At 45.5% G+C, this 27,009-nt stretch overlaps 1 protein-coding gene across 1 annotated transcript in view; it reads right to left on the bottom strand.

The window, feature by feature from the left end:
• Window positions 1–26,313, bottom strand: part of BMP7 (bone morphogenetic protein 7) — a 40,705-nt gene extending 14,392 nt beyond the window's left edge. Inside the window, exons 1-2 of the mRNA XM_005524961.2 lie at window positions 25,800–26,313; window positions 2,225–2,417 (exon numbers count right to left, since the gene is read on the bottom strand). Coding sequence (XP_005525018.1) covers window positions 2,225–2,417; window positions 25,800–26,313 — 707 coding nt within the window. The remainder of the gene's footprint in view (window positions 1–2,224; window positions 2,418–25,799) is intronic.
• Between the last annotated feature and the right edge of the window lie 696 nt (window positions 26,314–27,009).

The following is a 27,009-nucleotide window of genomic DNA, read 5'->3' as shown; positions in this document are numbered from 1 at the left end:
CTCCAAAGGCAATCCCAGCAGTGCTTCTGTGTCAGCAAAAGGAAACCCAAAGGCAGCAGAGGTTTCCCTGCCTGCTTAGGGGGGAGGGTTTGGCTTTGTTTTGCTCCTGTTGCTAACAACGTCAGATGGGGATGACTTTCCAGCGGCTCAGGATGAGACAAACAGCCAAGGAAGCATCAAAGTGAATGGGTGGGTTTTGATCAACACTGGAGAGGGTTTGTTTTCTTTCTCCACTTGCCCAATGACACACTGACTTGGATGACTGGGCTGTGACAGAGCCGGGTGGAAAATGTCAGTGGAAAAATGCAGGAAAAGAGCAAATATTTTTACAAATGTTAGTGACAATATTTTTACCTTTCGTCAAACCAAACCAACAGGAATATTTTTTCAGGACAAACTGTTCAAAACTCGCCATAGCCTGTGCCAAAATGTATGCTAAAGGGGAATATGGATGAACACTCATTAAAAATAGTGTTCCTGTGGTGAATATGATGTAGTAAAATTGCATCTAATCTTGTGGCTGGAACATCTGTATAATTAGCAAGATTCCTCACCTCTTCCAGAGAGTGGCTGATGTATATGCCTGCCCTTTGCATACATTTTTTTTCCTTTAGGAATAGGAATTAGTGGAGGAGGCAGTTTGCAGAAGCATTTGCTGCTCCATCCTCTTCAAACAAAGCCATAACAAACTTTTGGATGCACCATGGTAAAATTAAGATATCAGATTTCGTTCTGACTCTGTCAGTAGGATTCCTAGGGTGCACCTCACTCACCAGGACGTGAGGGAGAACTTCCCTGGCATCTGATGAGGAAGGTCATTTACTCCAGAGCAGGTTCCTGGCAATTCCCCAGTGCCCTGGCACACAGGTTGGCTCCTGTGCCTTCTCCTCTGCCAACACATCTACAGTTTCTGCTCTTCCCAAAACTGGAAAGTCATCCCTGCAGGCTTGTACCTAAATAATCTAGTCAAGAAATACAGCAAAGGGAAGCTGCTGCCTCTGGAGTGGCCCAGGAGGGAATGAACTGAAATGTTCTGATGGGTTCTGTGCACAGTTCTGGTTTGTTGCCTTCTCCTTTCAGGAAGACTTGGTTGAAATGCACAGTTTGAATTACCACTGTTTGATAAAAATATATTCATTTTAGCACAGTTCCCAAACACAGCAAATAATTGCATCATTAGAAATGCCAGGAGAACTGTGAATTTTAAGCTATAAAATTAGAATTTCAGATGTGGAAGAAAACACACCAGTGGTTAAAATATTTTTACAATCCAGCAAAGCCAGTTGAAATTTTCACCATTAAAAAAAGGTTGACAAGGTTTCCTGACATACTTCAAGTTTTTCTGCATCTTTATTAGCTCTTATAAAACTATAAAGCCAGAGTCCTGATTATACTTCTTTTTCTTACCCTTTTGGACTTTTCACTTTTTAAATCCCTAGTGTTTCTCTTTCCATAAATCTGAATTAGGACTGTAGAATTATTGGCCCATATTTAGTAGTCCTAAAGAATAACTTCTGACTAGAATGTGATTGTAAATACTTTTCACGTAAATAAATGCAATCTCACTTTTGGTAGGATTTGTATGCAAAAGAAATATGTGCAAATGAAACTGAGTGCCTCTGATAAGTGGTTTGGGATTGCTGATTAATTGGAACTAAAACCAGATGAGAAAATTGAACATATGTTCTTATTCAAGTTCCCTGGATGATTTGTCAGGGAGCTTGGCATACATTAATAATTGCTTGGAGGGGATTTAATAGCTCATCTTGTAGTTTTGCACATGCAAAACAATCAGTCAATATAAAAAGCATGGTGTCATCTGTCTTTGTTAATTAGGGAGCTTGAATGCCTTCAATAATAAGGGTTAGTAATTAAGCTACAATTCCAAAGGAAGAATTTGGGTTTGCCACCTCAGGATCCATCCAGGCAGGAGGAAGGAGTGGGGAGATACTTCCAGAAATCATTAAATATTCCTGGTTTATGATAGTTTTTCTGCACTAGGACACGGCCAGGCTGCTGTGAGCTCCCAGAGGCAGAGCAGAAGCGCTGGGGATGCTCCCAGGACATCCATCCCCAGTCACACCCACGGGAGCTGAGCTGAGCAGCACGGGCTGGGGTTCCCTGCACAGCCCCGCTGTCAGAGCCAGCTCAGCACCCCTGGATCCCTGCCTGTAACTCCCTGCAGGAGCCAGCCGTGCCAGTGCTTCCAGCGGGGTCTCCTCACCTTCCCGGGTGCTCCTGCAGCACCTGGTAGACGCTGATCTGGAAGGTTTCGTTGTCGAAGCGCTCGCGGATGTAATCCTTGTAAATCCTGAACTCGGCCGCCGTCACCGCCTCTCCCTCCGGGATTCGGGACAGATCAAACCTGAACTCTCGGTAGTGGCAGCGCTGATGGTGAAACTCTCTGTCATGCTCCACTGAAACAGAAAACAGCCCATTAGCCACCTGCTTTGTTCCCCTTCCCCTCGCCATCAAACACGCTCGCGAGTTGCCACAACAGAAAAGGGCAGGAATATCTGATTGCACATAGGAAACACCGGCCTCTATCGGGGCTATTATAGGCAGATTTGTGTTTATCAGGCTGCCTTTGGAACAGTTTTACTGTTGGCTGGTACAGGGGGCCATTGTGTTTTAATGATTTTTGGCAGCTTTGTGCTTGACAAGTGACTCTGGACATTTGCCACCGATAAGGACCGAGCTGCTGTGGGAAGGAGCTGAGACAGATGGGGCTTTTCAGGAGTGCTGGTTCTTGGCCTGGCTCTGCTTCTGACAATCACACACACACACACACATACCCACACACTATAGACACAAATTCCAGCCCTTGAGGCTTTTCATGCCAGGGATCCACGTTTGGTGCCAGCTGAACTCATCACAAGCTCACGGCTCCGCTCTGCAGGGTGAAAGCTTTCATTTTAAAGGATCTTTAGTGACAAGGGCTGGAGCAACTGTTCAAAGTGAGGGACTTTCTTCCACCTCCCAGCCCTGACTGTGAAATAACAAGTGTCACATCCTCCCAGGCCAGTGTTGGGGTGTGTGTTATCCCACAGGGCGACAGGGACAGCCAGTGTTGGGGTGTGTGTTATCCCACAGGGCGACAGGGACAGCCAGTGTTGGGGTGTGTGTTATCCCACAGGGTGACAGGGACAGCCAGTGTTGGGGTGTGTGTTATCCCACAGGGTGACAGGGACAGCTGGTGGTCCCGTGTAACCCTGTTTGTGGGTACGGAAGCAGGGGGTCAGTGCTGGGAGGAAACAAAGGCTTCAAGCCAGTCCTCCAGCAAGGGGGAGGAGAGGTGTCAGTGCCCCAGCCCAACACATGGGGCAAGGCACCCTTCTTGGAACAAATTCCAAATTAAACAGACAAGTCAGACAAAGGAAAAGGGGGAAATGGAGGTATGAGGGGATGAACTGACTCGCCCAAGGTCACAACGCATGACATTTTAAGAGCTGAGGTTTGAACCAGCCACTTCCTATATGTCCCAGTCCTGTCGTCTGTCCACTTGACCTCTCTGCAGCTTGACTGCACAATTCAAGTAGTTAGCTCTGAGATTTCCTTGGCAAAGAATGTACATCTTTCTACAGGCCTGATTTTCTTCTGGCAGCAGCAAATCCATTGTGTAAATCCATTGACTTAAAGGGAATTACTCCTGAAAAAGAGGAGTTTCGAGCCTGGGTCTGGAAAGTGCTGTTGATATTTGCAGCTCTGCAAATAGGGTACAAAGGCAGCTCAGCCATGGCCAGGGTGTCCCCGTGGCAGGGACAGAGCGTGGGGAGGCTCTGGGAACAGGGCTGTGTCCAAGCATGGAGCAGCTTCAGCGCTGCTTTGCTGGCCGAGGCTCAGCCGCTGGCCATGGACTCTTCCTCCTCGCTCACATCCCTTCTGTGAGGAGTCCAGTTTGCCACTGTGTGATTGCTGCTCGGGGAAAAGCTGCAGAGCTCTTACTCATAGCTGGGATTCATCTTAGAGGAGTTTTTGAGGTACGAAACCTCTAAACTTTCCAGGACAAAGGTGATTAAGTTTAGCAAATGGCTTTGTATGTTGAGCAGTCTCTGTAGCTCCTCTACTAAAACATCTCAGGGACAACTTTTAGTGTCTCACACCCTGATGTGGAGGAATATTGAGAATATTCACCAGTGTTTGTAAAAGACTTGGCAGGCTACAACTGCCCTGGACGTGCTAGCAACACTATTAAACATGCCACAATCCCTTTCCTTCAAAGTACTCCTAATAGAATAAGATATAAAGAGCGTAATTTCGTAATTTAAAGGAATTCATCTGCACCTAAATTAAAAGGGAACAAAAAAGTACCTTAATATGGTATTTATATATCACTCCTTTAACCACAAATGTAGAAGTATGGGTATAATGCAGTGTGGCTTTAGTTGCAGCTGTTAGCAGTAGGATGTACAAATATGATTTGCTTCCAAAGACATGGGAAGGCTGAACTTCCAGAGGAAGGTGGGTGCAGTTTTTCTGTGCATGTGTGATGACAGCTACATCAGCCAACACTGGCCTTTAGCTGCACTTTATACACAAGGTCTGACAACAAGCACATGAAGATGAAACTTTTTGGGGTGCTGCTAAAGTTCACAGCAATTCCCACTGCTGAGCCCTAGAAAAAATGTGTCGTGTTAGTATGAAAAATTAACGGCCAGGGTCATAAAATAAAGAGCCCCAAAGTTTGAACTTTCCCATGCTTTGCAGATGTTTGGATATAGGGTTTTGGCCTGAGCCATCTTTAGTGTTAAAGCAAACATTCCTGTGGCTATAGTCATTAAGATCATGAAAATATGTGGATATGTAACTGAAGAAAGAATCCCAAGAAACCCTTCAACTCAGTGTTTATTGTTTTTCCCCTTTTTCTTTGCACTCTGGACCTATCTGCTGACCCAGAAGTAACAAATCCTTTCAGAACTAATTTATGAGAAACACTGACCCTGAATCAACATCTGTTAGATGACTGCAGTAAATCTTATTACATAATTAAACACCAAAATCTATGTTAAAATAACGTTAAGGGTCTGACTCGAACTCATAAAAGCAAGACTCTTCATTAGGAAGGCTGAAATCCTATCCCTAAGTCATGCTGCTGTGCTGGTGTTTGGGAACATATGGTACAGTATATCTGATCAAGCACTTTTTGTAGCCCCCTGTAATACCTTAAGCACAACAGCACGGGGTAAGCAGGGGAGCATTCAAGGAGCCTGAGTTTCCTGGGTTTGATGGGTGTTAGACCTTTGACAATGCTGCAACTGGGTCATTTCCAGTTAATTACCTGAGGAGCTGGAAGGGGGAGAGCTCAAAAAAAAAAAAAAAAAAGAAAAAAAAAAAGGCGGGGGGAATATTTTAAGTGTTCACTGAAATGGGCAAGAGAATTCCTGCAGCTCTTTGAGTGTGACTGTAGTTTCTCCATTAGATTTATAAAATTCATGGTCCCTATTGACACAATGACCACAAGAACCTTTTGGTCATCCTTGGAGGACTTAATCTCAGCTGTTTGTTAGCCACTAATGTTAAATTAATGTTAAATGCTCCCTTAAAAGACGTCAAGCATTTTGAATATTTTCTGGATATGCTTCATAGCCCTTCTGCCCACAGAACTTCAACTCATCTTTGTCCCAGGCTCGTAGTTCTCACAGATCTACTACCCAAAGGCTTTGGTGAATGGTTTTAGCCCAGATGCTAATTTCAAACATTGAAAATTCCAGCTCACAATTCAAATGTCTTGGCAAGGCAGCTGCTTGGAGAGGAAACCAAAGCTCTGGATGTGCAATCAAAGGTTGTAAAATAGGAAAAGGAAGAACACCATTGAAAAATAATTCTGCTATGAAACAGACTGTGTGCCTTGACTGTGGGAAACCAGGGCATTTCCTCTCCTTGAAAAACAATCCAAAGTCACTCACAGGTGATGCATGTGCAAACAGGAGCCTCTCCTCATCCTTAGAGGCATTATTGCATTTTGGAAGCGCAACCACTGCAGACAAATTCTGGCCTAATTTAACAAAGGGCTCAGAATTTGTAAACGTGTAAAATAACCCCTGGCATGGTGAGTGTGGCAGTTAATTAAAGTTATGGTGGATGGGGATCATCAGACACTCCCTCTGGCACAGTCCTTGGGAAAGGTGGAGATGATGGGAGTAGAGAGCTGTGGGATGGAGGAGGAGAGCATCAGATGCATGAGAAAATAAGCAAGACACCAAAAGTCGTGGGGGGACAATTAAGGTGATGCAGCCAAAACAAGGAATATCTCAGGCCGGTGGTTATCAGTAACTCGGCCACACCTGTCACAAATATGCAAGTCAGATCAACACCTCTGAAAGGCTGGCCTTGCCTATCTGAGCAGGATCTGAGTGCTGCTCTATCTGATACACAGAGGGCTCCCAGCCCTCTGAAGTCCTTTGTCTCTCCAAACCTCTGTTGTGGCCCGATGGTGATGCAAGAGGGGGCAGGACACAGTTGTGCAACTGACAGGGATGGTTGAAAGAAAACAGGATGGATGCATGTGCTCAGGTGTGAAGTAGCCAGATATCAGATCCAAAAATATGGGAAAGCTGGAGATAAAATGTCAACAAATACTGGGTGCTTGTTCTGACGTGTGCTGAAGATACAGAACTTAAAAACATTAGCATACAGGGATGAAAAGGTGTAGCTGTTGATATTTACGACTTGGAGCAATACAGTTAAAGCCAGTACCAAAAAAATAGTGTTGGACAGAAGACCTTGTGGTCCTGATGTAGCACCACAGGTGCCCAAGCTTCCAAAGCAAATGACACATCAGCATAAAGCTGGGAACTTAAACTGATCCCACGCTTGGTCATTTTCACAGCAAAGAATGCTGAGATTAGAAATAAGCACCCCAACTGTTTGCAGCTCCTTTGTAAATCTCTGCTGGCAGGTGCAAAACCAACCTGAGCTATTTTCTAATTCTAATTCTGCAAACACTGGCTGGACCCTGGGGTTGTGTCAGGGGTTGACGGTAGGCAAGGCCTGACACATGACACAGGGATCCTGGTGAGGATTGCAGGGCTGTTATTTCCCCCAGCACGTCCCAGCTCAGCCCTGGGACCCAGCACAGCAGCACAGTGTCAGTCACCAGCCCCATGTGCTGAGCAGAGCACTAGGGAATCACAGCTAGAGTTGTTTTGGTTTTTTTCCCCAAGAATAACTGTGTTAAAAAATAATTGTTACTGAAGCATTAAAAAGATTATCTAAACGCCAGGGAAGTCAACAGAAATATTTTCACTTATTTCAATGGATTTCATGGGAGGCCAATCTCACTGCTCAGGTATTTTTGCTTTCTTGTTTTCTGAAGATGCAGAAAACTGCTTTTCAGAACAAAACTCAACAGCAGATGAATAGAGTCCATTCTCAGGTTGCCAAACTGGGAAACCTTTGGTAATTCCACACCTCTTCCTCCCTGGCACATTTGGGTGATGCACTTAGAGCAGACTTTGAATATATAAACAAGTAAAAACTTAAAATTTTCTTGTTAACACTTTCACCTGATAATATGTTAATTGTTTTTATAAGGCACTTTGAGAGCAGTTGTCTCATTTATTGTAGTGCTTACAACAATTAGAGCTACTTGTTTCTCATTTACAATGGAAAAAGGCACCAGAAGGAATGTGCAGTAGGATGTCTGTGACTTCTCCACTCCCAAAAAAGGCCAGAAGGGATTTGTAAGGGACTTTAATCTCGAATAGATTAAAGGTCCTGAATTCCTGAGTCTGAAAGATAAGTCAAAGAAAATAGATTCCAAAAGACAACACCCCCTTCCCTCAGCCTCTCAGCCAGGCTTCTGCTGAGCCATCAGCAGTTGCCTGAGAAACCCCTCAGAGATTCAGATGCCAAAAAACCTTCTGCCACACTCTGGCATTAAGATCTAACAGGTTTTCGGAGTCTAGCTGTGAGGTGAGTTTAGAGGGGAGGGAAGTCTTTATCTGCTTTCTCTGCAACAGCTGCAGAGCTACAGAAAACGAGCACTGCTCCTTCAGAGGTGGCTGAGGGCTGCCTGGATTGTCCTGAGATCCAGAGGATCAATCTCAGCCTCAGCATTCCCACGAAAGATCAAACTAAACTCTGACTGACACATTTGCATCCAGCAGTGCAAAATCTAATTTGAATTTTCCAAGAAACTTCACCTTTATTTCCCTCCATCATCACCCCCTGAGATGGAAGCCAAAGCTTCAGAAAACCTGTTGCATCATTTCAGGAGATTCCCAGAATCTGGCTGCCCTGGGACCAGCTCCACCTGGGCCCCACCAGCCCTTCCAGCCCGTGTCTCCAAGGGAAGCTCCACTCCTGTCTCCTGCCTCGCCCTCCTGTCTCCCTTGGGAAGTGTATTCAACTGGAAAAAGATGTTCCCTTCCCCAGCTGAGCTTTTGGGTGGATGCTGTCCCATGCCAGCTCCCCAGAGCAGCGTGGCAGGAGGAGCAGGGACCTCCAGCACGGCGGGAGGGAGGCCAGGGCCACCCCTCGGGCTCGGGGCTTGTGCTGCTTGTGAAATGCAGCTGTAAATTTTCGGGATGCCAAATTCGAGACCTCTTGATGGGCTTCTAATTAACAGGCATTAAATGTTCCCTCTATAAATTGCACTTCTTTGTCTCTAAAATTGGTGGATAAAACCATGGCACTTATGAAATATAGGCCTTTTCTCCTTATGTTGCTGAGGTTCAAGAAGGAGGAAACCAATTAGGGGAGGGATCCAGCGGTCTCTGCAGCTGAGAGAGCCTACTGGGCTCAGCAGGACACCTGATTGAGCAAGAAATGCGAGGTCAGTCCTTATATTTTTCAGAGGAAAAGGGGGACTATAATAAAGATCATTGCAATAATGTCATGCCAGGCCACAGTCTGCGAAGGCACATGTTTCCCTCCTCATTGTGCCTGACAGCAAGAGTTACAGGGGCAGTGGCAGGAAATTTATAATGGCAAGAATTTGGGAATGCAAAGTTCTGTGATTGGTTTCCATTTGTTTCATTCCCCCGGCTTCATGATTTACATGCTGACATTAGGCAGCTAAAGCAGCAGTTACAGAAATATTTGAAGAAATAGTTGAAGAATATATACTGGGAGTTCTATAAATGGAATAGAGCAAATGTCCTGGGGGGTGTGATGGGATATATTTTTAAATTTTTTTAAAAGAGTAATAAAAACAGTATTTGGAGGGCCTTTCACATGGAAGAGTTGCAGCTCTCCAAGTCCTCTAGAAGCTAGTGCAAGTTTTTGGAAAACCTAAGGAAAAACCAAATACAGCCTAGATTTTGATCTGTCAGATAAGCTTACTAGAAAAATAGCCTGTGCTTTTTCCATAACTCAATAATGCATCCCATCCCCAGGGATTGCTGCCATCCTGCCACTTCCAAAAACGCAACCTGTCCTTGAGCCACAGGCTCAGCACCCCCAGATATTTGGGGGCTCTGGGCCCATCTGCCCTGTCCTGCTGCCTCGTCCCCGTGTGCCCTTTGCTAAAGGGGCCGCTCTGAGCCCAGGCACAGCTCAGCAGAGGGGAACCTGCACCCAGCTGCTCCCTGCTCATGGACCCATCTCACAGCCAGGCAGAGGGAGGAGAAGGTGATAAACAGTTCCTTGCTTGGTAAATTCAGTGTGTGCCAGGGCAAAGTCCTGCCCCATCCATGGGTGGAGAGCAGGACTAACGCACTAATTTCAATGAAGATGAAAACCAGGCTCCATAAATCCCCATCCCCAAACCCAGAGGTTGGAAATTCGTCAGTGCTCATTCTGCAAAGTGATCTGGGGTAAGCATTTTTGCTTCGAAAGGGGAAAAAAATCCCTCTGGAGTTAATATTCTCCTTTTAGCCATCACTTCATTTTTTCAGCTTTCAGCATGGAGCTGGTATTGCCAGCAAGACCACCTAGCCACAAACCCAGCAGGGAGCTTCCAAAATTCTTCTAAACACTGACTCCTTGTTATAAATTGAGAAGTGGTAATAGCAACAGTGCATATCACATCTGTGCCAGGCTTCAGGCCTGGGAAGCAGCAGCCTCCCTTCTGCAGAACACAACCTGGAAAGATCCTTTCAGTCCACACATGTATCAGCATTAGCCATTTCTTTGTCAACAAATCCCTTAATACGTAGCCTTTCTATCATGTACAGATGTCCAAAAAATAATGGAATACTGTACTACAAGATTAAACACTTTAATGTCAGCATATGTGTTGCATGACTCTGAACAATGGCATCATTGTGCGTGTGCAAACAGCCGGGCGAGGGAAGATGGGTTTAATTATCTCCCAAACAGCAGCAAGTTCTTCCTGACCAAGTCAAACTTCAGCTAGCAAGAGCTGCTCAGGACAGAAATTGGGTGTTTCTCCCTTCCTGGTGTTCCTAAATCGGTGCTCTAAATCATTGTACCCACATCAGGCAGTGCTTTGGAGCACGGGGCAGGAGCCACCTGCATCCCCTGGAGCCACCATGGAAGGTGGAGTGGGGACCAGAGGACGCTGTGAGTCACCACATCCTCTCACCCCATGTGTCACCCAGGAGCCTGTTAAGTTAAAAATTCCTGAGTATGGTCGATGGTAAAAGGGGAAGCAGTCACTGGGAAGGAAAGGACAGAGAGAACCGTGCATGCTGCTGTCTGAATTCAGAAACGTTCCCTGCTGGGATTTCTCTGCAGACACTTTAAGGCAATGCTGGATGGTAAAACCATTTCTTTTTTAAAGAACATCCATGGAGTATCTGGGCAGGTTATGTACAGGTAATCCATTTTCTTTCCCGAGTGTACCCTGATGGGTACCCGCTCAGGCTGTGGTTTCTCTGCTGAAAGCAGAGCCAGACGAGATGAAAGGTATTGTGAAAAATTTACACGTGGGACTGCTCTGCGAACACAAAATTCTCCTAATAGTAAACAGACCGATGGTGGTGTGACTCCTGGTGCTGTTTGCTGTGTCTGCATGTGTATCTGGGGAAAGCAAAGTTAAATAAGCAGGGAAGAGTTGTGTTTCTGCAGAATACCTTATTCACAGCCCCATCACGTGAAACACAACAGCACATGGAGCTGCAATCCATCTGCAGCTGCTCTAACACACTGAGGATTGCTGTGGGATTTGAGTGGTGTGAGGGAATGGAGAATTCAGGGCGGGTGACAGGGAAAAGAAAAAAAATGGGAGTTCATGAAGTTGTTCCTTTTGACAGGCTCCCTCTATTTCTACCTTCATCCTCCTGGAATCCACTATAAGGAAATCTCCTGCAGGGCCCTCTCCAGGCTCTCAGATCTTGTTTCTCTTCCTCCTTTCACAGCAAAGGGGGAACCCAGGACAGTGCTGACCTGGGGATTTGCCCCACCAGCTCTCCCATTCCCAAAACCTTGTGGGTGGCTGTTTTCCAGAGAGGCAGGCTGGGGACTGTGGTGATGCTGCAAATTGTGGCTCCTGCTGTGTCCTCCCCACTGGCCAGTGTGGCCACCACAGATGTCCCAAGCTCTCGTGCTGGCACTGGGAGCAGGATAAGCGAGGCTGGTGTTCACCCTGACAGACCAGGGCTGTTGTGTCTGTGTACTGAGAGATGGGAAGCACCTGGAGAGCAGCTCCAAGCCAGGGGCTCCTGCAGGGACCGGGGCTGCACAGGCTGAGGTGAGAGCACAGCACCCAAAGGCAGCCCCAGCTCTGCCCCACACCCTGCTCTAGAAAAGTCCCTGCAGCCAAACTGAGCAGTGAGCAAAATGACAGGCAGAAGCTTGTTATTGCTCCTGCTTTCTTCTCTCTGTCTGCACAGCGTGGAATAAAACAGCCTGAGAGCAAAGGCATGCAGCTGTCTAACACAGCCCCTAAATCCTCTGGGAGCAGCTGTGGGAGGTATGTGAAGATGCAGGAGCACACTTCTCCCCCTTTGAGCAGAGATGACAGCTACATCACTGGCTCTTTGTGACTCAGGGGACAGCAATGCTGCTTCCCTGATGCTGTGGGATCAGGGAGCTGTGTCTGGCCAGGCCAGCTTCCCAGGAAAGCTGTGCCAGCATTAGGTGTGAATTACAAGTCACAGGTCTTGCCAGTGCACCCAAGGGTCACCGAGATAGTGGCAGTCTGGAGGAACCATGATGAGGATCAGGCTGAGGTGGCAGCCACAGCACAGAAAAGGGGAGGTTTGGAGGAGGAGAAAGCAGGAGGGTGATGGGTGTCTCGAGAGGGAAGAGGTTGCAGAGCACAAAGAGGGAGAAAGGTTAAGTGGCAATAAGGTTTATTGAGAAAAATAATCCCCCAGTCCAGACACTCGACAAATGGGGCCCAAGGTGCTTCCTGCAACCTGCTCTGAGACTGAGCAGCTCTCAAAATATCACTGATGCAAAAACCAGCAGCCTGCCCTGAGTGCTTGTACACACAGCCCTGAGCAAATGGAAACATCCCCAGGCCCAAGGAAGGAGAGACAAGTGGCTGAGCAGATCTGCTCAGAAATGAAGTGTATTCAGCCAGGGGAGATAAGAGGCAGTGTGAGACACTGCTACAGGCAAACCTAAAATGGGGGAAAAAGCCCACTAGAGGAGGACTTGGAGGAATATGGGAGCCTGCTCTGGGGCACAGACACCTCAATGTGCAACTGGCATGTGCAGAGGACATGCAAATTCAAATCAAATCATATTATACTAACTCTTCAGTGCAATGATTCCATCATGCAGAGATGTAACAGGATCAAATTTTTCCCTTGAATTCCAGTACCTACACTGGGGCAAAGTAATAGGTCTTCAAATGTATTTGATAAATCAGATACTACTCATAATAAACAGCCTGAGTCAGGAATTTTGGGAAGGGCACTGCCTGAGCATCTCTGATGTGTTTATACAAAACAGACAGAAATGGCTAAAGGTACCTCTGGTGTCTGGAGACCGAGTTCCAAATCCTCCTTCCAGGGCCAAAAGAAAAGTTGTGCTCATAATCTGATGCTTTTAAGCTTATATGCTAATTATCTTCTACTACATGATTTTTTTCAAGCTGCTCTCTGTTTTTTGTTACTGTTGCAATATCATTCTATAGCATAAAGTTACTTAAGACAGCAAAAGATTCGACACTTGGATAAATGATAGAGAAAGAAGGACTGGATTCTGGCCTGGTACAGCTGGTTTAAGGTATTTTAGAAGTAAATGAAATCAAATGAGAATTTATAATCCTTCCTGAGGTCTGGATTCCATCAGACTAAACTCATTAGGCATTAAGGTGCAGGTGCAGCTAAATAAAGGATTGTTCTGCTTTTCTTAATGCCATAGATTCACATCTTGAGTTCAAAATAAAAGTCTTTTAAAAGCACATGTATATGTTGTGCATCTACTGGCAACACTTGAAAGAGAAAGCTCAGCTGATGGAATCTTCAAATGCCTCATTTTTGCCAAAGGAATGTGCCCATTTCTGCACCGGCTGTGCTGAGGGACACGAGTGGAGAAGTGACTGGACATTGGCCTCTTAAGGCTTATTCATTTCATTTGCATTAGACTTCCTTTCATCTGCTGAACAGCTGCCCAAATAAATAGCATAAATCTGATTTAATCCTCCTTTAATATCGTATTGCCACAACAATTCCAGCATGCCCCCAGATGCTGCAGGAGTGAGGGCCTACACCTGCACGGGCTCCCCGGGAGGAGCACGGCAGGAGTCCAGGGAATCCAGCCTTTCTTGTGGTTTACTGGGATAGAGGGAAAATAATTAAAAACCAGTTTCCCAGGTTTGGAGCCATACGACTTGCTGGATTTCTCAGCTGAAATCCCAGGTTCTGGAGTTGAGAGAGCAGTTTGTGGGATATTACAAAATAAGCAGCCGATATCAGGCATGAGGCCACCAGATAAGGATCTCAGCCTTTGATTGTGATCAGCAAAATCTCAGCTTGGAATGCACACACCGAGCTGTGCCCCACGACCAGCTGGGCCTTTGGAGCTTGTCTGTGCACTAACAAACATCTGCAGCCCCAGGCCAGGCGAGAGCTGGGAGATTAGGGGACAACAAACCATTGAGGGGAAAGGTCCTGCTGCCCCAGAGGATAAATCCCTGCCAGAGCAGTGCTCTCCTTGCACCCAGCCTGTGTCAGCCACTGCCTCTTTCTCAGGTGTTCTGTACGTGGGAGGTCCAGTGGTATTAACACAGTTTATAGTTATTAGACAGAAATTAAGTATTTGGAGGGATGTTTTGGAAAATAATCACTAGAAATTTCAGTTACTGCTTACAAAGACACTGTGGAGTGCCCTTCCTCATGCAAGTGTGACTTCGTGACCTAGTTCACATTTTTCTTTGAGATCATCATGTTTCCTCTGTGCTGCCAAGAGAGGCGAGCTCAGGTGGGGCACTGGGTTTGGGACAAGGGACCTGGAGAGGAGGTCACTGCCTGGAATGACCCTCCCTGCCAGCACCACTCATCCTCTCACTGTCCTTTAGCCTGTGGTGGGACTCACAGCTTATGCATAGGAGCTTGTTGCTTTCTAGGAATATTTGCTGTGCAACACATTTATTTTATTGAGAAATAGGCAGGCGGCTGTTTGCTCTTTATTAACTCTATACAGCCCTGAGAGCTATGAATATTAAAGACCTGTGAGTTGCTGACATCCACATATACCCCTGTTTGCAGATGTAAAATGCTAGTGTCTCAGAGTGATGGCAAGTTTAAACTGTTATGTCAGGAATGTCCTCAGGAAGATAAACATGATATATCCACGTACAAGAGCATGAGCACGTGTCTGTCCCCTTTAAACGTAGGTGGCCCATGCCCCAGGCATAACGGCACTGAAGGTGAGGCAAAGATTTATTTGCAGTTTAATTCCCACCCACGATCCCTATTATACAAGAGGAATTTTCTTTTGGTACAAGATAAGCCCATCAGTGACATCAGCAGCACCTAGCCCTGCATACCACAGCCCTGCTGGATTCCTGACGCCAGCCTCTCGCTAGGGCTGGGCCATCCAGGCCTCCTGAGTCAGCCCCTAACAACAGCATTTTCTGTTTTGTTTTGGTTTTCGTGTGTCTTCAAACGCAATTCTGCAATTGCAGCTCTGGGGTAAAAGATCAGCTGTTGAAATCCACCCTGGTGTCCCCACATGGGGCTGGTATGAATGGAGGGAGCGCAGCTCACGTCCTGCTGCCTGCAACTGGGACAAATAGCTCAGAAATGAGTGTGTGGGGTTTGTGAAAGCATCTCTGGAGGAGCAGGAGCACACAGCACTCTTCTCCAGCTCAGCCCAGCAGGCTCTGCTCACTTGTTGGGCTGCAGGGAGGAAAGATTCTTGGTGTATCAGCCACACTGGCTTAGATTCACCCCCCTCCTCTGCAGGATTTCCAGTGAAGCAGCTCTCACCCCACAGCTGTGGAGTAATGAGCAAAATGACAGTTCCTGTTTGCTGAAGAAATATTTGGGGTTTGCTTGAATGCGTTTCTGCGTCGTTCTGGATTCTTTGGTGTATTTCTGTATTCCCTGTGTCAGGCTTTAATGTAGCGGAACGCTCAGAGATTTCCGTGGGTATGGACTCTAATATTCTGGTAATTTGATTACAGTGCATGCCATGGATTGCAGGAACTATTGTATTCAGAGGTCAAAGCTGTGTCCACACCAATGAGAGAAGTTTTATACCACATGTCCGATTTGCTTCTCCTTTTCACCTGTCTCAGGAGACAAATGATTCATCACAGTGCTGAAATATCTTCACCTCCTGATTTGGGCCAAGATTAAGAGTGGTTACCCAAAAGTTTCTTTTTGAGCTGAGGAGAAAGATCTGTGATGAATGATTCTTTTTCAGTTCTTCACTCCTGCAGCTTATTACAAGTATATCTGTGTAATTAGGGGGCCCTGTAGTAATGTTGTTAAAATACAAGTGGGCACATTTATTGTTTCCTCCAGAAGGAAACAACCAGTCTCTAGCAGTTCTGGTTTTTCCCTGCCTCAACTGAACATTTACTGTTTTGTGTAGCTAGCAGATTGAGGCTAAAGCTACTTCTTTTTTTCCCCCCTTTTATTTCTTTTTGTTAAAAAGAAAAGAAAAAAAAAAAATCCCTTCCATTCTGTTAACAAATGCAGGATTTTTTAAGGATATGGTCAGAAAGGGGAACCTAAACTCAGCATGATGTTTATAGTGCCACACAAGCTTCAGGAAAAGTGATGTGCAGTACTCTTTATTAACATCTAAAAAGTCCCGGTGGGATTATAATGACTGCAGAGTAATAAACAAATAAAAGTAGCAAGATTAAATTGTTCAGAATTCTTTTAGTGATGGAAGAAGCAATTAGCTTTAACCTTGAGAACCAAGGGAAGAGCAGCTTATGGCAGAGCAAATACAATTAGGAATGGATTCCTCTTAGTGATGACTGGTTATCATTTGTGGCATTACAGATAATTGTCTTATGTAAATAAATTGCTAAAACATGGATACAAAGGAACAATACTCAAATGTAAGCACCAGAATTTCTAAATTACAGTAATTTTTAATCTTCCATCTAAATGACAGACCTGAATTTGCTTTTCCTTGTGGTGCCAAAGGACTCACTTCAGGCAGTGGGTGTTCCAGGGAAATACCACCAGCTCGATCTCACCCAGGGAGAAACTCTTCTCGCCATTAGAATGAACACTCCCAACTACTGATACTGTATTATTTTATGAGCATTATTTTAGTTCTTCTCCCAGAGCTCTTCTGGTCTCTTTTGAAAAGTTTTACAGCCACTGAGCTGTGGGAAGAACCATCAGTAGAGCCGAGGGAGCCCCGCCAGGGCCGAGGCGAGGCTCTGCCAAGGGCAGGATTTGGCGCAGGGGCTGCAGTGCCAGAGCTCAGGCTGATTTACAGCCCCCAGGCTGGGCACAGGACACTGTGCCAGCTCCTGGGATGGTGTCAGGGGTGGTGACTTCACCGCCGGGGTGGCCTGGGGCCAGGCTGGGGATGTTGGGGTGACATCAGCGGGGCTGTGCGGAGGTGTGATTCAGCCCAGCATCGCTCAGCGCTGCGCCACAACCCCAGGAAACTCTGTGCTCATTGGAAAGGCACTTGTGTGCACCAGGGAAAAGCTTCCAGGGTGATGCTCTGCGCGATTATCCCGCTCCCCTGCCGCACAGGGAGCTCTTGCTCGCTTTAATTATTGCTTAGGGGGAAGCTGCTTTCCCTCTCCCCTCCTTTTCCGTGTTTTTTTTAAAGAAGGTGGCTTTTAAGAGCTTGCCATGAAGATCTAAGTTAAGGGATTTTCTCTGCTACAAAGCCTGCATAGTTTCCCAGGCCAGGTGGACCCGATAGCACTGACTGCATGCTGAAAAATCTCATCCCCACCCTTCAGGCACTTTAATTGTAAGCCTTTCCAGATACACTGGATAAACACTGTCAAAATGAACCTGAAAGGGTTGTTGTTGTTGGTTTAGCCCTGAAATAATTATGAGTTTGTCTGTCTAATTACAACATAATCTTGTTTAAACTTGGATGGCTATTTGCAGTATCTCTTAAATGAGGTGGAAGCAGAAACACTGGGGGGGAAAAAAGAAAGAAAATGCACAGTTTAAGAGAAGGAAAAAAGAGGTTTTGCTCCTTAATTCAACCAGCCAACAAAATGCTCTAACTTGGAAGCTACTGTGGTAGGATAAAGATGATAAAGAATAGTGTGGAACCTCCAAGATGCAACAGAAACTTAACCCTCCACCGATAATATTTTTCAAACAGTTTAGAAATAGTTTAAGGTAATTTACGGGGAGACTTGAGTGACAAAGCACATTACTTGAAGTGCCTTTCCTTCACTAGGCACTTTCTAAATTCTTTCTCTTTCATTTCTTTACTCTCAGGAGACTTTTAAATCCAGTGAACCAAATCAACACTTTGTTTGTTGGTATAGCACAGGGCTGGCACGGATGGCAGACACTGCACCTGTTCCAATAAACTGGGGAAATGGAGAGATAAACCATAGCACTCATTAAGGGGAATCTACTGAAACATGAACAATTTGTATTTTGAATATCTTCCAGGAGTAAAAGGAGAAATACATAAACAGACTTTGTTTTTACCATTAGCAGTTTAAAATAAACTTTGTTTAAAGGGAACTTCACACTTGGTTTACGTACAAAGGCAGACATACCACTAAAGAAACAATGATAATGCTTGATTTTCTTTAAGAAAGGCAAATGATTTTATCTAGCTTCTTCTATTCTTCTAAAGAAAAATTACCTGTTGGCAGTTTAACCAAAATCAGTTAATTCCCCTGTTCCTGAGTTGTGGCAGCTTTTCTTGCTTTAGCATTTTCTCATGTTGAGCAATATCACATTCTTACAGTCTGGTTCAGAATGATCAGAGGAACAACATAAACTAAAGTCCATCTGCTCATCTATTAATAAATAACTAAAATTATTGGGGGTTGAGGAGGAATTGTCTGGATCGTTAGCAACAAAGTTCCCTACAAAACGGATTTTTTCTAGGCACAAGGAATATACTATGTAATATCTGACAGATCATTTAAAAATCCTAACTAAGAAGAAGCATTAAGTAAGAGTTCCTCAAAGGATAAATTTCTTTAAATGTTTGCCTTGATCATCAGAGCCTGTGCTGTTCAACATGCCATACATCTCCCTCAATTTCTCTCTCTCACACACACAGCATTAAATACAAAATGTCATGAAAATTCCTAAGTATCATTTAATGTTGGCAGCCCTGCACTGTAAAGCCATTTATATAAAACTGTGGTTGGCAGCTCTCACTCTTCCATGGGAACAAATTAACATTGGCATTCCAAACACAGGAAAGTAAGGAAATTAGAAACACAGTTTATATTTGGCCAGTGCTTTGAAATACTGTACCATGCTACTGATGTCAATTAATGAAAAGCAGAATTTTGCGGAGAGGGTCTGGTTTTGAAGCACATTAACACACGTTAAACATGTTTGCACAGGAACTGGATTGTAAGCATCTTGGTTCCAAAACAATAAAGCAATTACACTAAAACTGGTAGTCTCAAAGTTGCCATTAATTCAGTCCACTCAGTCTGGATCTCTGAAGGATTTTCACTGGCTCTGAGATGCAGATGACACAAATGTTTAAAAGACTGGGTAAAGCACAGTGTGGTGGGGATTACACCCATGATGGCTTCTCTGTTACCTGCTGGAAATCAGCTATATTTATGTATAAATAATGGGATTGTAGAACATACACCCAAATAAAGGGGGGGCTCAGCAAACTTTGTGGTCCTCGTCAATAGAACAAGCATTCCCAAAAGGGCTTTTTGAATTAGAATGGGTACAATCTTTGCTACCTGCAACCTTTTTTTGTAGCAAAAATTTTTACTGACAAAATCTTCTACACCAAAAAAATCTAGATGGCAGTTTATCTCCTGGCACAGTTCCACTAACTTCAGTGGAATCACTCCAGCACGGAATTTGGCCCCACAGCCTCTACAAGGCGCTGTTTATTTGTACTATGATTCAGATATTTTGATACCAGGAATCTTTCAGCACTGAAGTTTCTCCATATGAAATATGTCTTGTATTAAGAAATATCAGTTTCACATTTTTGTCAAACATTATTTGCTAAATTCTGTTTGTTGCAAGGATGGGAATTCAGCTGTAGTTCAACAACAAGGATAGGGCTAATAATGATAAGCAGTGACTAATAGGAGCTGGTGCATGTTTTGATTGTTTGCAGCAAAGGAAACTTCCCTCAGAAACAATTTCAAGATTAGGAGAGAAAACTCTGTGAAGCTCTAGCAGAAACTACTGCCTGCTCATTATTTCAACACAGGGGCACTTCTTTGGCCCAATTCTGCTCTCAGTGGTGCTCGTGTAAATCAAGAGGGACTTTATGGGAATTACTTTGGAAGTGGAGTTGTATAAATGAGACCACGGGGCCAGCTTCAGTAGAAATTTGACAATTTACACCAATGAAGACCTAGCCAAGAATTTTCTCTTGGGTTTCCATTTTTCCAAACTTAAGCATGTGCAGAACTTTATCCATGTGATTAGTCCTTGTGTGTAGTCTCGTTTATTTCAAACAGTTGTGAGGGAAAATCTTTATCCTGAAAATAATTTAAACAGATCTCTCATTTCTTTAGAAGTTTCTTCCATTTAGAGAAGAAATATACATATATAAAAGAGCATATTTTATTTATATATAGTAATGGTATGTATTTTTGATGTATATATGTGGTTAATTCATAGAAGTACTTTGATGTAGGCCCTAGAGAGGAGGACTGGAAAAGTTTTAAAATATCATGGTCTCTTAATGCTGTATATCAACAGGTAGTCTCTTTATCTGGCATGCTATCAAAATTTGCTTACTTGTGTTCTTGCTCAGATGGTTTCATCCATCATTGCGACTTCTCACTGGTATTCATCCAGTTAGGACAATTTAGAGGCATAAAACTAAATGTGTTATCATTTTTACCACGAATTAACAGCTTCCATATAAATATTAGCATTTCCTCACTCGCTTCAAGGACAGCAGCCCTAATGGCACTAACCGTATATTTGATTTAAACTAATTAAAAACAGGGGCTGTTGCAATTTAATATATTGATTTTACCAGTGGGACTTAAATCTTTTATAATAAGTGTACACAGCTGCAGCACTCACCCACCGCCACTCTCAAACCTAATCCCTGCATTCCTCCTGACAATAACATGACAGGATCCACACATCCCAGTATTAGCCTTAACCCCGCTGACACTGCCAGAATGTATTAAACTAAAACATCACAGTGTCCTATTTAAAAGGAGCCTGTCAACGGCTCTGACTGGGCTCTAATAGTTATAATCTTTTTTTTAATTAATGTTTCCAACCACTTGTGTAACCTTCTCTCACACATCTCTCCCAGCCGACCCGAAAATGTGTTTCAGGCTTATTTCCAGGGAATGTAGCGCCTGGTTTTGTGCTGCCTGTCCAGAGACCATTAAAGTTCCTTTTCAGGGGGAGTGCTGGGACACACACACACACACACACACACACAGAGACACAGAGACACACAGAGACACAGGCATGGCACAACTGGGGGCACTGGGAGCAGGTCCTGCACGCTCCACTGGTGCCCAGCTCCTGTTGTCACAAGACCTGGCCATCAAGGCTTGTCTCCTTCACAGCCCTTCAAGAGCTGCTGTGTTTTGGCTTCTAAACTGCAGCTCAGGAGGGGGATTCACCCCCCCAGGCCAGCCTGTGTGGGAACAGAGGAAAGAGCCTACTCTGGGATAAATCTGCTGTGTGTGAGCCGATGGGGACAATTTCCAGGTGCTTTTTCCTTGTGTGAGGACATCTGTCCTTGGCTGCTCCTTCCTCTGCTACCAGCACACCCACATGGCAGAGGTAAATACCTCCTGTCCTGCTCTGCTGTTTTACACCTGGATATTAGAAAATTAATGAAATTCTCTCTGGGATGGGTCTGTGCATTCAAAGAATACTTACTGATCACTTGCTGCATTGCAGTGTCCTTCATAACTTTACTTGGCTGTGAGCTTTCTGCCTTAGCCAGCGTTACACCACAAGTGCTGCACATATCCACACTGCACAAAACAATTATGGGATGTACCTGTTCAGGCTTGAGAGCTTTTAACATCGTTAGGTGGAAGAGAAGAAAAAAGGAAGCCGAGGGTTTGGCCTAATGTATGGACAAACCATGTGATCGGGACCAGGCATCCAGGGCTAACTTTTAATCTGCTTTGTTTCAAGTGGGAAATATGTGAAGATCAAATAAGTTCAAATCCAGGTCAAATATCCTCGGAAAATCTTTGATTTATATAAGCAGGAAAATGAGGTTTAAAAGAAGTGATTATGAAAGGGTTACTAAAAACACAGCTGTACGCGTACTCTTATATCTGAGGCTCTCCAAAGAAAAACTGTGTGACATCTATATTAACCTTTGGCTGTACACCAATGAAGGCCTGTAGTGAGCTGGAATGCAAGGCAGCCCCTTCCAAATTTTAACACAAGCCAGGTTACAGCTGCAAATGCCTGCAGCCCGTGCTCACTTTATAAAGTATTCCCCGAAGGAAATTTTTTAACTGTTATAGAATCTTTTTCTAATACCCTACAGTGTTAAAGCTTGTTATTAAAGGGCAAAGAGATGGTTCTCTATGCCAAACACTTGTCAACAAAAAGGATAGCCAGATGGTATGAAATAAAAGGAAACTTGGGGGCTCTTCAGCTTCTTGATTTATATTAACAAAAGCCACTTTCAAGTGCTCCTTCCAAGAATGACTAATTCCCCCCCCTCTTCTTTTTTGCCAGGATTAAACAATGTTGTTCATTTTATAATCAACCACGAGACAAATTAACAAATTGCGTATCACTTGTGCCGACTCTTTTAAAAATATTCTAAGCAAGCCTGTTTACCAAGGCAAGTTTACCGGCATAAGGACAACACAATTATTTTTAGAAGAGAAGGTCTCAGTCATCTAGAGGATGTTTACTCCTTAGCTGCTGTTTATAAACTTGAAATTAAACTTGTGCAGAAAATGCTTTGCATTTTTTTCAGTTCCTAAAATGGATCCATTTGTTAAGTGTATGGGACAGGATCTGAAATTAAATTCCAAATGCTAAAATTACAGTAATAAATTTTACAAAATTAGCCAATAATTAACTGGCTAACTTAGTCAGACCACTGTGGCTAAATTCTCTTTTAATTTACATATAACTTCATTCTTGACACAACTCCATTTCCCCATTCATCTTAGCACAGGTGAAAGCTACGACAAAATGTAGCCTGTAAATTAACTGGTTATAAATCTAAATCTAATTAGTTGTCAGGATTTTACAGTAAGTAAAACTTTGCTTGGTACAAAGCTCTCTAATATCAGAGCACCTGTATTCTGGTTCCTCCCTACCAATACCCAGCATAAATTCTCTGGATTAAATATACACTGTATCTCCATAGAAATCAATGTGTGGGGGTTTTTTTGTTGGGGTTTTTAACTATGTAGCCCAGTAAATCTTGCAATGTAGCTTTTTAAAAAATATAATTCCCTCTAAAGTTGTTCAACTAGATGGATGCAGAATATGAATAAGGCAAAAAAAGTGTTTTCGTAGATCAGCATTTGGAAGCCTGTAATTATTGTTTTTTATTGACTGAAATTTCAAAGTATTATTTCTTTACTAGCTTTTACTTCCTCCATGCTAAAATGAAACTTTATTATGCTGTGACACTTCCTCATTGTGATGGCTCTGCTATAGTAATAAAAGCCTACCTGTGAAATGCAATGCTCACAGAGTATCTCTTACAAAAGTAGGACACAGTTTACTACAGTCTGCATTTGGGAATTCAGCTGTGCTTTAAAAGGGATCATTGTAGAAAGTCTCCAAAAAAAATCAGTTCTACAATAGATCTTCTAATTTTCCCTGAATGTCATAGAAAACTGTATGTCTCAAAGCAGGTGTTGTGTTTGATTATATACGGAGTGAGTGGCTGCTCTAATTCATTAAAACCTCCATAAACAGGCCTGCCTTTGTCCTATAAAGATGAAAGAGGAATGACTATAATGGGATGAAAGGTGTGCACAGCGATGAAGAAAGCTATTATAGATCTATGTCCTTTTTAAACTCGTCCTGGCATGCACTGTTGACAAGGGAACAAAACAGCACAGATAAACCTCCAAAATGCGCCTTGCTCAGAGTAATTCCACCTGTCCTTAAAACTATTGGGTTTTGCTTGTGCTCTTACTACTCCCTGACTATGCTGACAGCAATTAAATAAAATTATCATTTAGGATTTTGCATAAAGAACACTCTTGGATTTCTAAGCTGGCAACAAACCCTGGCAGGATGAAATGAATTAATATATCCACTGCAGTCATCAAACCGCATCAGGATGTCGATTATCGGGGGTTATGGCTTTTACAGGTGAAACCTGCTCCATACAAAGTTCTCATGTAGACACAGACATATTCAAAAATGTAACTTTTATTTCACATTTACGGATCGATTCCGCTCCCTTGTATTCGAAATAGTCGATGGCCTGACCATTAATTCTTTCTTATAACTCTTGCATGAGCTGACAGGGAGACTCTTCCTTATACTGTAGGACAGGAGCGCTGCAGTTTCACTGATGATTCAGTAAATTACTACACCTGAGGAGCAGAGCTGAACTCCCTCCCATTATGTACTTACATGTTTCATAAGGTTCTGTCTACTGAAATGGAAAGCGAAGCGCAAATTTCGCTATTGTTACTTCACCAGATTTTGTCTTCTCTTCAGAACTCTCCTTGCTCTCAGTGCAGGACCCAAGAATTACGGAGAACAGCGTTAGCGAGGTCACCCTTATCTTTAAAGTCAAATATTTGACTGCCATTGGTACTTTTGACTGCTCAAATATTTGATTTTAAATGTATCATTGCTCATGGGCTCAAGTATCCAGCAGTGACTAGACAAACACTGTAATTCCAAATGGAAAGCACCAGCCCTCATAGAGCACAGCCCCCGGGCCAGATGTAATTCCGAGCTTCCCACTGTGAAGCTTATGGCAGTTAATAAGGAGGCGCAGCTCATGCAAACTAGAGCTCTCCCACAGCGTCCCGTGGCTCCTTATCATGCAAGAATTGTGCTGGGATGGCTACCGTGTCTAATAATTATTAACGTGTGTCACAGAGCCTTTCCAGCTGCTGATCTTTTCGAGTTAGTTAAAGTGCTGGGATTAGAGAGGTGGTGCTTTAGGTGGTGATTCAATCTTTGCTGCCTCTGAAGCTCCATACAGTGGAAGTGTCCAGAACAGTGAGATCCATAAAGGTGTTAATGGATTTATTGGAGACGGGGGTTTGTAATTCCTGGCAGGTTATGTGCCAGAGGTGTGCTCCTCTCGCACTTTGCGTTTCCCTTTGTTTGGGACAAGGTCTGAGCCGCTCTTGTTTTGGAAATACAATTCAGTTCTGCCTTGAACTTGCAGGCACCCAATCTGTACGTGTGTGGTTTAAGAGCCGCACATGACGAGGTCTAAAAACGGATAGAGCGAGCCAGGTCTGTAATTACATATTTAAAATAGAATGCGCACCCTGACAATGTTTTACTCAAATCCAGCCAAGTCAGTCCACACGGGTGTGCAATCTACAGCGAGCAAATAGAAATGAGATTGGGCAGTGGCATCCAATTAGAGAGGCCTAGTGAGGCGCATACAAAGCGTGCCAGCTCTCGTATCGTTTGCATAAACCCATCCACATGTGCTTTCGAAAAGAAGCGAGTTAACGGCATAAACCGGGGTCAACAGGAAAAGCTGCAGGAGTAAATAAAGATTTACTGTGGAATCCCTCCCAAGCCATTAGGAAAACATGTGCGAGCAGCTCAGCCCCTTCGGCCGAGGGAGCGCGGTGCAGGGATGCCACAGGAACCATCCCAACCATCCGCCTCCGCATCCTCGCATCCCGCATCCCGCACACCGCATCCTGCATCCCGCACACCGCATCCCGCACACCGCATCCTGCATCCCGCACACCGCATCCCGGCACCGGGAGCCGTGCCCTGCTCCTGCCCGGCTTTTCTTCCTCGGCGGTGTGGGATGTGCGGCAGACACTAATCGTCCTGTTTAACTCCTACCTGCAAATCCCATTTCTGACGTGCAGCAGCTACCAAAGGGAGAAGACGACAGAGACCTCGGTGCGTGCGGAGCGTGGGGAGAGCTCGTGGCTGTCCAAACGCTGCCATGGGAAGTCAGAATCCCCTCCGCGTCGATGCCACTCAATTACCGCCTGGCAAAGCAGCCCTCCCGAGGGTCGCTACCTGCCCTTCCTTGCCCAGGTGGGCTGTCACCCACCTGACCCGCTGGGAAACAGCTCCCAGCCGGTGCCACCTGCGCCACCAGCCCCCGTCCTCCGTCGGTGGGCACTTCCAGCCTCACCCCGGTACGGTTCCCTGCCCGGTTGCCCCGCCGAGACCGGCACTCACCCAAGTTGACGAAGCTCATGACCATGTCAGCCTCGGTGAGGAAGTTGCTGTCCTGCAGGCTGGCCAGAGGCGGCCCCTGGGTGCTGAAGATGGGCTTGTAGGGGTAAGAGAAGCCCTCGCCGTCCTCGGCGGCGGCCCCCGCCGCCCCCTCCTCCACGGACATGGCATTGTAGAGGTCCAGCATGAACATGGGGGCCGAGTTGTGCTTGCCGTGGAGGTGCGGCCGCGGGCGGTGCGGCAGGCCGAGGATGGAGAGGATCTCCCGCTGCATCTCGCGGCGCTCGGGGCCGCGCAGCCGCCGGTGGATGAAGCTGGAGTGCACCTCGTTGTCCACCGTGAAGTCGGCGAGCACGCAGCGCAGCCAGAGGGCGGGCGCGGCGGCGCCCAGCACCAGCAGCCAGGAGGCGGGCTGCCCTCGCCCCGCCACCGGCATCGCGGCGCGGCGGCGGCGGCTGCGGGGCGGCGCGGGGGGCGCGGGGCTGCCCCGCCGCGGGACGCGCCCCGCCACCGGCATGCGCGGGGGGCGCGGACGGACGGAGCGGCCCCCGCTCAGCCCCCGCGGAGGCGCCGCAGCCCGCTCAGGGCCCGAGGCGGGGGCCGGGGCTGAGCAGCGGCACCGGCCCATGGACGGGGCGGCGGCGGCGGCCCGAGGCGCTTCCCCCGGCAGCGGGAGCGGAGCGCTGTGCCCGCGTCCCGCACGCCGCGGAGGAGCCGTGTGAGCGGCGCGGCTCGGCGGGGAGCGGCGGGAGGGTGTCTCTGGTGGGAGGAGCAGGCAGCAAAACCCAAGCGCTCTCTCTCGCTCGCCCGCTCCAAAGCGCTCGGGAGAGAAAATCCCTGGAACTGCCTCGAGGAGGGACGTCTGCTCAGGTTGCTTTTCAGGATGTTTGTGGAGGCTGCGGGCTCGGCGAGAGGCTGAGCCGGTCCCGAGCGCCTAAATTACCGCGAACGTCATTAAGGAGAAGACACCCCAGGAGGGAGGGCGGTTTATGAATAAGGAAGGGGCCCAAACTCCCACAGACTTTATAGATGCGAGTACATCGGCTGTCTGCACAAGCACGCGTACACAATTTTTTTTTTCCTGCCTACTCTTTTTTTTTTTTTTTAAGAAGTACACATTAGAAGAGACTGTCCGTGACAAAACCGACTCCATTAAATAATTTAAAACGTGATGATTATATTTTCACGTACATAGACACATACGTATATCTCT

Source organism: Pseudopodoces humilis, chromosome 19 (genome assembly GCF_049639895.1).
Source record: "Pseudopodoces humilis isolate 2021_Gansu_Grassland_sample_001 chromosome 19, ASM4963989v1, whole genome shotgun sequence".
In the NCBI taxonomy this organism is placed as follows: Eukaryota; Metazoa; Chordata; class Aves; order Passeriformes; family Paridae; genus Pseudopodoces; species Pseudopodoces humilis.
The sequence above is the reverse complement of the archived record's forward strand: the minus strand, read 5'-3'. Positions and strand labels throughout refer to the sequence as shown.